This window comes from Tinamus guttatus, unplaced genomic scaffold (assembly GCF_059628265.1).
Source record: "Tinamus guttatus ecotype Peru unplaced genomic scaffold, ASM5962826v1 Tinamus_guttatus_pri_ptg000490l, whole genome shotgun sequence".
In the NCBI taxonomy this organism is placed as follows: Eukaryota; Metazoa; Chordata; class Aves; order Tinamiformes; family Tinamidae; genus Tinamus; species Tinamus guttatus.
In genome coordinates, this window is record NW_028289024.1 from 126,029 (window position 1) to 138,228 (window position 12,200).

Sequence of the window (12,200 nt, forward strand, 5' to 3'; positions counted from 1 at the left end):
CACAGTGACCCAGCAGATGTGCACACACGATCCAGCAGTTTCCCTTCCCAAAAATACCACCAGCTTTGGAAACCTCCCTGCCTTGCATCTGCTTTGTCCACCAGCTGCTTTTCATAGGATGCTTCCGCAGTTTTCCTCCGGAATTTGCTGTTCCCAAAGACTCAGTGGCCTCTGCTCCTCCCCAGACCGATCCTGCAGTTCCGCAGCCCCCAGATGGGCACCAAAATCCCATCCAGCAAGTTTGCTCCCAGGCAACTGCCCGGAATTATCCTTTGTTTCACCTGGGCAGCTAATTAGACGAGGGAGATCTCACTGTGGAGTCATCTTCCTTAGCCCTGCTCCCAGCAATCACCTCTATTTAGTCGGAATCACTATAAATACTTGAGTATTTATACACTTATTTATGCTTCAGCAGCACTTTCAGCAGAGACCGTGGAAAATTAATTCCCAACCGTATTTTGAAAATCAAGATTGATATTGGATCTTTGGAGAGAAAATATTTTGCTCTGCTGGGTGGGTTTCTTCTGACCTGCACGGCCAGTTGGGTCGCTCCATCTTCAGCTCCAGGAAAGCCCCAGTCTCCCCAGCCCGGCCCCCGTTTCCCTTCCCTGGCTCCTATCGCTCGTATTTATCCAAAAAGAGCCAGTTCATCGTGTGCTGCTTGCCAGGAATTAGACGTTTGCGTTTCACTCCTGTTGTTATTTCAGGAATAGAGCGGATACCCAGGGCTTGGTGCACCTCAAAGTTGGAATAACCTTTTTCGGAGCTACCACGGCTTGGAGAACCTGTGACCCCACAAAACGTCTATGCAGGGCACATCTCAATCAGCGTTGGCTGCTGCGGGGTCATTAACATCACTGCTAGGGTGAAAATAATGTTTTCATTTCAAGTGCCAGCGTATTTAGAGTAAAAATACACCTGAGATCATGCAGGTTCTTCCAAATCCATTCCATGATCCGCAGCAATCCGGCTGAACACGGCATCTCCGTAACCCTTGCTCCGTGGTCTAGCGGCCGCGCGACGATCCCGGTCTTGGTGTTCGTAGCAGCAGAACCTCAGGCGAGTTTTCCTCTCGGGTTGAGCTTCTGAGGTGGCCGGGAGCAACGCTGGCACCTCGGGTCCTTCTCGGAAGACCAGGACTCTCCTTAAGGTCCTGCAGCCCGCGCGGGTTTTGCAGCAGATCCAAACGCATCATGGGCTGCCCCTGTGTGTGAGAGGCGGTTTCTATCTCAGGTAGCTTGAAGCCTTAAGGAAGTGCCTTTTACTTAGCAAAATGCACGGAGCTTCCTCCTTGGAGGCTCTTTTCCTCCCTCCCTTTCTTCCATGAGCTCTTTACCTGGAGTTTCAAACACAGCGATGGAGAAGGAATCACGAACCCAGGCCCGGGGCTGTCGGAGAAGCAATAAAGTGTGAAACGTGCAGCGACATCTCTTGCTGTCCCTTGTCAAACGGGACCTGCTTGGAAATGCCTAAATGAATAAACACGTTTTTGCTCTCAAATGCGCGACAGGGTCCCAGGGACTCTCCCAGCACGTGGATCCCAGGTCCATAAATGATGTTTGAGTGACGGTCTCGGTCTTAGCTCTGGGGGCGGGATGTGGAGGTGGCACCTGACCCCGCCCCGGCTGTTCCCGTTGTCGGGAATGTCGGGAGGTGCCTGGAGAAGGGCTGGGGACCCCGTGTCCGAGGGGTTGGATCCGCTTGGCCACCTGGCCGGGAGGTCTGGCTCCAACCCGGCTATCGAGGGCCTCGAGATCAGCCGGCCCCGAGGCCCCTTCTGGCCTTGGTTCCCTCAACCAAACCGTGACTCCATGGCACCATGGGGGCTGTTTAATAGGTGAAGCCAAGGGGCAGGCGGGTTTCCTTAGTAAAACAGCAGGACATTGACCTCTCTTGGGCATCTCCTCGCACACCAGATGTCCAACGTGGAGCACGTCTGCGTCCAGCTTGCTCCACAGCGGCTCCGCTGCAGCCCCTGCTGCAAAAGCCCCCAAAACTGATGCAACGGGGCGTTCCCATGAGGGATAATACATAGAAAGCCCCATGGGGATACGTTTACAGACCAGACGTTGGGTTTGTTTTGTTTTGAAGTGGTGCTGGAGTTGCTCGAGCTCCTCGGGTAGCACGTTGGGGCGCCGGGGACCCGGGGAGAGCGGGAACGCGCTCGTGTGCCTGCCCCAAAGCCTTCACTCTTGTGCCTTGTTTTGCAGGAGGTGTATCGGATCCCCAAGAAGAGCCAAGCGGAGCGGGAGAACAGCGGTACGTAGCCATGCTTCCCTCTTCATCCTGTTCCCATTCCCCCCCTGTGGAACGGCTTGATTTTCCAAGCACCGTTGTCCATGCGGAGCTCGGGATGTGTCATCGTGGATGCTGGAGACCAGCACTACGGCTCTTGCTGGTTGACCTTGGTGATTTGGGGGCTGCAGGGGTCTCCTATAGGCAGAGCTCCTGTTGTAGCACCCGAAAAGTAAATAGAGAAGACAAATAAACATCCCTATGGAACGAAACATCCCTATGGAATGAAACATCCATCCGGTGTCCCAGACAAGAGAGCAGGAGATGGTGTTTACCCTCCTACATAGGCTCTCTGCCATACTGCAAAGGCTGAACTTGATCTTCTGAAGCCTGCAGCCTCCTCGTGCATCCAGCATAGGACACTAGAGCCGATGCCGAAGCAGCTCCCGGTAAAACAGATGCACTTGGAGGAAGAGTCTACTTTAAGGGGAGTTTCACACTCAGCGCAGCGCCGCTTCTCTTCACAGCATATAGATGCTCTTGAGAGCTCTTGAATTCAGCTCCCTGAGCCACCTTCGGAGCTCTTCCCATCTGGGCAGCGTAGTCAGCACCCCAAGATCATCTAAACCCGCCCTGGAGGTGGCTCTGGGACCTGGGGCAGAACCGGGGCCGGGCCTGCCCTTCCCAGCTCTGTTTTCCCTTCGTGCACACGGAAACTCTCCCTTCCCCACTCCCCTCACCTGGAATGACCCCCGTGGCTGGAAGTGGGAGCGCCCGGGGCTCCCCGGGATTTCCAGGGCATCGGAAACCCCTTTGGGCGCTTTGCGAAAGCTCCCGCATCGCAGAGGCGAGCGGGGGGAGCACGGCGAGAGATTTACGGCCCTGTCGACGCGGCCGCGTGCCAGCCGGCACCGCCGCGCTCTTCAAAGGCTCTGGGTCTTCTCTTGCAGTAGTAGCTGTGTTTACATTAGCGGGGAGAGCGCGCGCGGTGCCAAAACCCATCCCGCTCGCTGCCGAGGGCGGCGGCGGCGGCTGCTGCCAGCCCATGACATAACCAGGGCCCAGCTTTCTTCCCTCCGCTTGCTCGGAGTTGGTTTTGCATCCAAAATAATCCTGATGCACGACGATCCCCTCGGGAACGCCTCAGGAACGGATGAAGTATCTTAAACCAGAGTTAAGATAGAATTTTCACCTCAGCTGTACTGAGATTGATGGGGGAAAAGGGAATTTGTTTGAGGGGCGACTCTTTTGACTGACAGAGAGACTGTGATTGCATGGAGGGGAGCTAGAAACATGCTGAACTGTAATGTTTTTTCCCATTTTTCCCTACCAGCGGATCGCGGGAGAGAGGCCGCGGGCCACCGGGATCAGACGCCGACTCCCAAGAACCCCGTCCTGAACCGCGAGCGCGATCCCGAGCGGCAGAGCCAGAGCAAGGAGAAGAAGAGGCGACGGGATTCCCTGTCGCCGCCGTCTTCGGCCTACGAGCGGGGAACCAAGAGGCCCGAGGACAGGCAAGTGCTCAGAGGGGGGAAAAATGGGGCAAAAAGAGAGATTCCTCTGGGCTAAATTCCACATGCAAGGTGAGTTGTAGTCCCTGGCTGGGAGTGATGCTTGCAGGGGTGCCCAAACGCCCTGAAAGCCATCCAGGAGGATAACACAAGAGCTTTTTGCCCTGTACACCATCAGCAGCCCTTCTCTATCCCTGTTCCTCCTGCTTTCCCATGGGAATGGCTTCGTGGTGCTGCGTGTATCTCCTAAGAGGTTTTTACCAACTTGTGCCAACACGAGTTGTGCTGCTCCACGTGCTGCCGACCAGCAAAGGGGTTTGCAAGAGCTGGGGGACAAAGAACTGCAAGGCAGAAGTCCATCCTAAAGCCAGCTGGTTCCCCTGGAGGAATGGTGCAGAGGGAGAAAACGCTTCTAGTTACTGCAGGAGCCTTTTCCTGCCTGTTTGTGCATCCATTTGGTGCCACCACTCACTGCAGTTTTTAAAAATAAGGTACCACCTTCTTCGTTGCCACTCCACTGTAATTATTTTTCATTGTTCCTCTCATTTGGAGGACTCCAGTTTTCCTTACTCGAAAGTTCCTTGTTAATTAAGGGAAGGGAAGCGCTGCCTTTTGTTTCGGGTACCAAAGGCAGCTCCATTACCGAGGAGTCGCCGTTAAAAGCAGCCTATTGTGTCCCTGAAACAGGATCTGAAGCGCCTGGGTAATTACAGCACAATTGGTGGTGAAGGGGCCAGCCCAGCAGACTTGTGTCCCCGGGCTGTGTTCTGCCCCAGAAGCTTGAAATGTCTGCCTAAAACTGGAGCCAGAGAGCTCCAATCCTGCAGTTAGGATGGAAACGGAGCCCATGGATGGGGCAGGAGGAAAGGGAGGAGAGTAAGTGCGCAGAGAGATGGCAGAAAGGGAGGAATAAGTGTGGAATAGGTCAGCCTGAGGCATTGAAAAAGGTGGACTTGAAAGCATGGGGTTTCATGAGAACGCCCATCTTTTGCCTCTGGGTATTTTGGCCTTAAATATGTGTTAAATTGCACTGATAAATGATGGGGATAAAGGGGAAGAGCCGCCCAGGGATGTTCTCCGAGGATGGGAGGCTTGGCAGCATTCCCATCCCCTCGCCTTCCTCTCCCACTTTTTCCTCCGCTCGCCTTTTGCCGGAGCCTTTCTTAGCGGAGACGCAAGCGCCGGGAAGGACCCGGATTATTTACCTCGGACCCAGCGTGTCAGTCTGGTTTGTATTAACACATCAGCTGCGCCACAAACAGGATCGAGGAACCGGAGCAACATCTGAAGCTCGTGGATTGGTCACAACACCCTTTTGAGGTGCAAAGCAAACACACGAGTGCAAAGTCAGTGGATTAAGGATATTTATAGGGCTGCAAAGCATTTTGCTTGTAAGCCACATCTGACCACACTCACAACGTCTCAAAATACCCACCTTTGATCTGAAGTTTTCCATGGTTGAGGTCCGATCAAAGTTCCTCAGCCTTTTCTTTTTTAAATTTATTTAACTCCTTGGAAAAATGCCCGCAGCTGCTCCGCATCTTGGGGTGAAAAATTCTTACTCTTTATAAGAATCTGTCCGTGCTTCCTTCCTTCTTTCTTTTTTCCTTCCTTTCTGCCAGAGCTGTGGTCTAGTGAACAGCCTGACTCCAACCAGAGCCGCTCGCTGGCGTTTCCATTGCCCACGCGGCCGAACGCGGCGGAGTTTCCCTCGGGATTATCCAGGATTCCTTTGTGTCCATCAAACTTCCCCAGAGCTCCCCGTGGGCTGGATGAGCCCTGGGGTGGTGCGGAGGGAGCCTCTCCCTCTGCTCTCCCGTTGGGCTCCTCTTGGCCCTCAGTGCAGCCCCGGTTGCCTCCGTCTCCTCAGCACTGCCCGAGTGTCTTCCGGACCCTGCAGCCAGGATCTCCATTTGGAGCCTGAGGTGGAAGAGCCCAATGCTCCTTGTTGGGAGCATCCTCCTCCTGAGGACCTTCCTCCTTGTGGGGAGCATCCTCCTCCTGAGGACCTTCCTCCTTGCTGGGAGCATCTTCCTCTTGAGGATCTTCCTCCTCACGGGGAGCATCCTCCTCCTGAGGACCTTCCTCCTTGCTGGGAGCATCCGCCTCCTGAAGATCCTCCTCGCTGGGATCATCCGCCTCCTGAGGACCTTCCTCCTTGTGGGGAGCATCCTCCTCCTGAGGACATTCCGCCTCACTGGGAGCATCCTCCTCCTGAGGACCTTCCTCCCTGTTGGGAGCATCCTCCTCCTGAGGATCTTCCTCCTCACCGGGAGCATCCTCCTCCTGAAGATCTTCCTCCTCGTTGGGAGCATCCTCCTCTTGAGGACCTTCCTCCTCATCGAGAGCATCTTCCTCCTGAGGACCTTCCTCCTTGTTGGGAGCATCCTCCTCCTGAGGATCTTCCTCCTTGCTGGAAGCATCCTCCTCCTGAGGACCTTCCTCCCTGTTGGGAGCATCCTCCTCCTGAGGATCTTCCTCCTCACGGGGAGCATCCTCCTCCTGAAGATCTTCCTCCTCGTTGGGAGCATCCTCCTCTTGAGGACCTTCCTCTTCATCGAGAGCATCTTCCTCCTGAGGACCTTCCTCCTTGTTGAGAGCATCCTCCTCCTGAGGATCTTCCTCCTTGCAGGGAGCATCCTCCACCTGAGGACATTCCTCCTCGCTGGGAGCAGCCAAGCTCGGTCAGGAGCCCAAAGCAAAGCAGTTCCTCCCGCTCTTGCACGTGGTGCCCGAGGCTCTGGACCTCACCGCGCCGCTGGAGGCCGTCCCGGTGGCCCGGAGGTCTCCCCGCGCGTCTCACGGAGCCTTTTCCCTCCCTTCCAGGTATGACACGCCAGCTTCTTCCAAGAAGAAGGTCCGCCTCAAGGACCGCAACAAGCTGTCCACGGAGGAGCGCCGCAAGCTCTTCGAGCAGGAGGTGGCCCAGCGGGAGGCCCAGAAGCAGCAGCAGCAGCTGCAGAACCTGGGCATGGCGTCGCCGCTTCCCTACGACTCCATGGCCTACGGCACCCCCCACCACAGCTTCCTGGGCTACCCCCCGGGCTACCCCATGCAGGCCTACGTGGACCCCAGCAACCCCAACGCCGGCAAGGTGCTGCTGCCCACGCCGAGCATGGAGCCCATGTGCTCGCCGGCGCCCTACGAGCACCCGCAGACTCTGGTGGGCCACGCGGTGGAGCCGGCGCTGGCGGCCGCGCCGCCGCCGGCGCAGCCCGTGCCGGTGGTGCAGCACGTGGCCGCCGCCATGGAGGTGACGCCGCCGCCGCAGTACGTGGCGCAGAGCGACGCCGTGGTCCACCAGGAAGCCAACGTGGCCGTCCTGCCCGTGCCCGCGCCGGGGCCGGTGCAGGGCCAGGGCTACGGCGTGTGGGACTCGGGCCAGCAGACGGTGGCCGTGCCGCAGCAGTACTCGCCGGCGCAGTCGCAGCCAGCCATATATTACCAGGGACAGACCTGTCAGACTGTTTACGGGGTGACGTCCCCTTATTCGCAGACGACGCCACCCATCGTGCAGGTAATGAGGGGATTTGACAGCCAAGGTGCTGGGAGAAACACGCTGGGGACGGGGGGACCAAGCAGGAGGTGACAGCTGGGCTGAGGTTAGTTCTAACCTGGTCAACACAGTTGAGTTGTATGACAGGAGATCCTGGGTAGGAGCTTCTGCCTTCGCTAAATACAGTCGAACGTGAAGGTAGAAGCCTTCAGGGTGCTTGTAGAAATGGGGTTCTTGCAAACGCAGCTGGATTCCTCACGCTGTGGAGTGGAAATCTGTGCTTGGACAGGTGAGATGGGGTGACATGAACCTCTTTAGGGCATCTGCTGCCCCAAGCTGGTGCCACCATGGGAGCGGTGAGTAACAGCACACGGGATCTCCGGCCCTTTCCCCCAGTCAGCTTGGTGGAGCTGTGGCACTGGCAGCCCCTTGGTCTCCTCTGAGGAGCAAAACTCCTCAGTTTAACCCAATCCGAGCAACTTTGGGTGGTTTAATGACATGGGAAGAGCTCATGGCTTCTCGTGTCCTTGGGGAAGTGGCTGGAGGTGGCTGCAGGCCACACCATGGGCTACCTGCACGGGGACATCTTTTAGCAGTCATCGACTTTGTAGAAACAATATTTGATTTTGATGGCAGGTTTTGCATTGACAGTGAATCGATGGCAAGCGTTGATGGCTTCTTTGCAGTGACAAACGTCATCAGACCACTTAATTTCTTGTGTTTCTGATTTTGAGAGTTGGAAATATCTGTTATCAAACCTCTGTTTCCTTCCCTCTCCTGTATGGGAAATGGTTACAAAGAGCAGGAAAAAAACCCTTAACCTTCTAGAAGATAAAGTCCCCAAGAGGAAATTTCCAGGTGTTTAAGCACTTAGGGGATCTCTGTGAAGCCCTCTCTGGTCTTGCCGGGTTGGAATTTTGGACACTTTTAGACCGAGAGTTGCAGTGAGGCCAAGGGGAGCCCTCAGGGCCTCGGGGAGCCGCCGGTGCGCGCGGTGGGAGCTGATTCCCTTCCCGTGCTCCGTTGCAGAGCTACGCGCAGCCGGGGCTGCAGTACATCCAGGGCCAGCAGATCTACACGGCTCATCCGCAGGGCGTCATCGTGCAGCCGCCCGCGGCCGTCACCGCCATCGTGGCGGCCGGGCAGCCCCAGCCCATCCAGCAGGTAGGGGACACGGGGGGGCTCGCGGTGATGGGGGCAGGTGACGGTGACAACAGGAGATCCGTGTCGTGATGAATTTGGGAGCGACGTTGCAGGAGGTGCCACCTCTGTGTGAGGGTGCCCGAGCCCTGGCACAGGCTGCCCAGAGAGGCTGTGGAGGCTCCTGCTCTGGAGATCTCCAACCCGCCTGGATGTGCCCGGGTGCCCCGTGCTCTGGGTGTCCCTGCTGGAGCCGGGGCTGCACTGGGGGGTCCCTGCCAGCCCCAGCCCTTCTGGGATTCCGGGATTGCTCCCCTGAGCTCCTGTTGAGTAGAGGGAAGGGGAGGATGGTTACGGGATGCTGGGGCTCTCCCTACTCCTCTCCTTTTTTTAATTCACACCTTTTCTCATGTTTTTAGCCAGAGCTCGTGGTGACCAATAACCTCCTGGACTTGCCCCCGCCATCGCCTCCGAAACCCAAGACGATCGTCCTCCCTCCCAACTGGAAAACGGCCCGCGATCCCGAGGGAAAGATCTACTACTACCACGTGGTCACCAGGTAGGTGGCACAGGGGGAGCTGGATGTCCCAGGGCTGGGAAAGAGCCCCAGCATCTCCCGGGCAGCACCCGGCAGCAGAACACGGCAGGGGAGAGGCTGCTCTCGACCGAAAACCCATCCTTATCCCCAAAAATCGACACTGGGGTCAGAGCTGCGTTTCCCAGGCCGTGATGCACGTCGAAGTCCTCTGGATAAAAAATCCAATAATAAAAATCCCACCTGAGCATTCCCGCAAGCAGCACCTTCCCCCACCAGCACCCGAGTGCCGTTTATTTATAAATTCCAAATCTTTTCTTTGCTCTTTTGGCTCCAAAACCATCCTCTGTGCTGCCGAACCGGCGCTTCCCTCCGCAGCCCCAGAGCCTTGTGGATGGGCCGGCACGTGGCCGCGAGCTCCTTGGCAGCTTGTGCAGCATCCAAGGGTTTTTATCCCCTTCCCTGCTCTCACTTTTTCCATCTTGAAGCCGCTGGTCTGTTCTTGAGCAAGAAAGAAGAAGAAATTCCCTTTCCTTGCTGGGCACTTCTGTGAGCTGCTCTTTACGGTATGCCGGGTTTGGATCTCTGCCTAGGAACGTATCTAAAAGGAATAGCATGAGTTCTGCACCGTTAAAAGGGATTTTTTTTGTCGTTTCCAACTTTGAGAGCCCTTTGTGGGATCTCCCCTTCTTTCAGGGTTAAGGCCATGATTTTTCCCAGACAAATGAGGCCAGTGGCTTCATGTGGCTCCGAAAGGAGCGGGGCTCTTGTCTGTTTTCCCCACATCCCGCAACCTTTCCCATTTCCCATCAGCAACCCCTTTTCCCCCACTACCTTTAAAAGCCAGGTTTGCTCTGAGGGCAGCACAGGGGACCCTCCAAACCCCGCGGAAGGTGGGAGATGCTGAGGACGAGCAGGGATTTGGCAGCCTCCATCCAAAACCGGGTGATGTGGCTGAGCCTCACCCGCAGCCAGGCTCCTTTGCGAGTCCCTTAACTCGGAATAATTCCCTATAGTTAATCCTGAGGTTTCCAGAGGCGTGCATCCTTGAAAGTCTTTCTGAAGCCATCTTCTCATTGCAAAAAACAGAGAAATCCTCCTTGTCCATGCACTTTCCTTGCTCTGCTATCTCAAATCTTCTCCGATCCAGCAAAATGCAGTTGTTTGCCCCCAGGAATATTCGGGAGGCGCTGGGGAATTCAGCAGTGTGCCGGAAAACCCACCGGGCTGGTTGGAACGAGCAGCCCTGCATTTTTTCCGACGGTATTTCCTGACGCTCGGAAAGCCGGGGAGCGCCGCGAGCTTTTCCGCGGACGGCTCCGAAGCTCCTCCGCCGCGTTTCCCTTCGGAGCGCGGGGGAAGCCCCCGGCTCTCCGCAGCCGGAGAAGGAAAATAGTTGTAGTGTTAGGTCACCCCGTGCCACGGGGGCTGCTGACATGGGTGCCCTTGTTCCTCCTTCCGGAGGTTCCCGCTGTATCCCGGGAATCCCACCTGGGCCCAAACCGGAGCGGCCTTTCCCAGATGGAGCCCCCGGCGCTGCCTCCTTCCCCGGGGGGTGACAGCGCCGTGTCCGTCCCCAGGCAAACCCAGTGGGACCCTCCGACCTGGGACAGCCCCGGGGACGACGCCAGCCTGGAGCACGAGGCCGAGATGGACCTGGGCACCCCCACGTACGACGAGAACCCCATGAAGGTGAGCGCGGCGGCCCGCCCGGCGCACGGGTTTCACAGGGATTTCTTTAGAGGGTTTTTCCAACCTCTTCCATTTCCTTTTCCCCCTCAATCCAGTCTTCCAAGAAGCCCAAGACGGCGGAAGCGGACACGTCGAGCGAGCTGGCCAAGAAGAGCAAGGAGGTGTTCAGGAAGGAGGTGAGCGTGGCCGGGGCCGGGCCGGGGCGGCGCGGGGGCCCTCGGCGTCCCCTGCGCCCCGCTCACGCGTGCGGCTCCTCCGCAGATGTCGCAGTTCATCGTGCAGTGCCTGAACCCCTACCGCAAGCCCGACTGCAAGGTGGGCAGGATCACCACCACCGAGGACTTCAAGCACTTGGCGCGCAAGGTAGGGGCGTCCCCGGCGCGGGTGGCCTCTCCTCCCCGCTCAACGTGGCCCCAGCGTCTCAGTCAACGAGGGCTGGTGGCCACATCAGCTCGTGGTGGCTAGAACCTCACCTGGGGTGGCCCGGAGCTTGGCCCGTGGTGGCCAGGACTTCGCCTTGTGGCAGCTGGATTTCAGCCCACAGTGGCCACCAGAACCTTGACCCGTGGTGGCCGTGATCTCGGTCCACAGTGGATAAGGTGGGGGCCAGGACCTTGGCCCATGGTGGCCAGCCTAGTGGCTGCCTAAACCTTGGCCCACAAGGACCAGGACCTTGTGCTGTGGTGGCCCATGGTGACCAGAACCTCAGCCTGTGGTGACCAGAACCTTAACCCAGGTGGCCAATGTGCTGGCCATGACCTTGCCCCATGGTTTCCAGCACGGTGACCAGAACCTTAACCCATGGTGGCCAATGTGCCAGCCACGACTTTGCCCCATGGTTTCCAGCAGGGTGACCAGAACTTTGACCCATGGTGGCCAGTGTGGTGACCATGACCTTGCCTCATGGTTTCCGGCATGGTGACCAGAACCTTGACCCAGGGTGGCCAATGTGGTGGCCACAACCCTGGCCCACGGTTTCCGGCACGGTGGCCTGGACCTGGGCCCGTGGTGCCTATCGCGATGACCAACCCTTGGCCCGTGGTGGCCAGGAGCTCATAGTGGGGTGGCCAACGTCTCGTTCCACAGCTCACGCACGGCGTCATGAACAAGGAGCTCAAGTACTGCAAGAACCCCGAGGACCTGGAGTGCAACGAGAACGTCAAGCACAAAACCAAGGAGTACATCAAGAAGTACATGCAGAAGTTCGGGGTCATCTACAAACCCAAAGAGGACATGGACTTGGAGTGACTCCGGAGCCGCGGGAGGAGCCCGCGGGGCCCTCGCGCACGGCGACGCCGGCCGGATCCTTCCCGAGGGAGCGCGGCCGGGATGGGCACGGAGCCGGGGGCACCGCGCCGACACCTGTATTATATTTTAACGTATATGTGAATATATTGATAATTTTTTTTCGTTTTTTGGGTTTTTTTTGGGTTTCCCTTCTCCGCTTTTAGCCCCGACACGTGCCGATCCCGTGGGAACACTTTGTAAGGATAGTTTGGGTTTTTTTGGGGTTTTTTTGTTCCCCTCCTTCCCCTCCCCGGCCCCGTTTCGTTTCGGTCTGCGAGGTTTGACACTGTTATCATGTAAATAC

The 12,200-nt window shown here is 57.3% G+C and overlaps 1 protein-coding gene across 1 annotated transcript in view; it reads left to right on the top strand.

Moving 5' to 3' along the window:
* Positions 1 to 11,857, top strand: part of SETD2 (SET domain containing 2, histone lysine methyltransferase) — a 40,688-nt gene extending 28,831 nt beyond the window's left edge. Inside the window, exons 13-21 of the mRNA XM_088533279.1 lie at positions 2,211 to 2,259; positions 3,569 to 3,749; positions 6,573 to 7,263; positions 8,272 to 8,406; positions 8,802 to 8,941; positions 10,498 to 10,609; positions 10,705 to 10,785; positions 10,871 to 10,972; positions 11,696 to 11,857. Coding sequence (XP_088389405.1) covers positions 2,211 to 2,259; positions 3,569 to 3,749; positions 6,573 to 7,263; positions 8,272 to 8,406; positions 8,802 to 8,941; positions 10,498 to 10,609; positions 10,705 to 10,785; positions 10,871 to 10,972; positions 11,696 to 11,857 — 1,653 coding nt within the window. The remainder of the gene's footprint in view (positions 1 to 2,210; positions 2,260 to 3,568; positions 3,750 to 6,572; positions 7,264 to 8,271; positions 8,407 to 8,801; positions 8,942 to 10,497; positions 10,610 to 10,704; positions 10,786 to 10,870; positions 10,973 to 11,695) is intronic.
* The last annotated feature ends 343 nt before the right edge of the window (positions 11,858 to 12,200 follow it).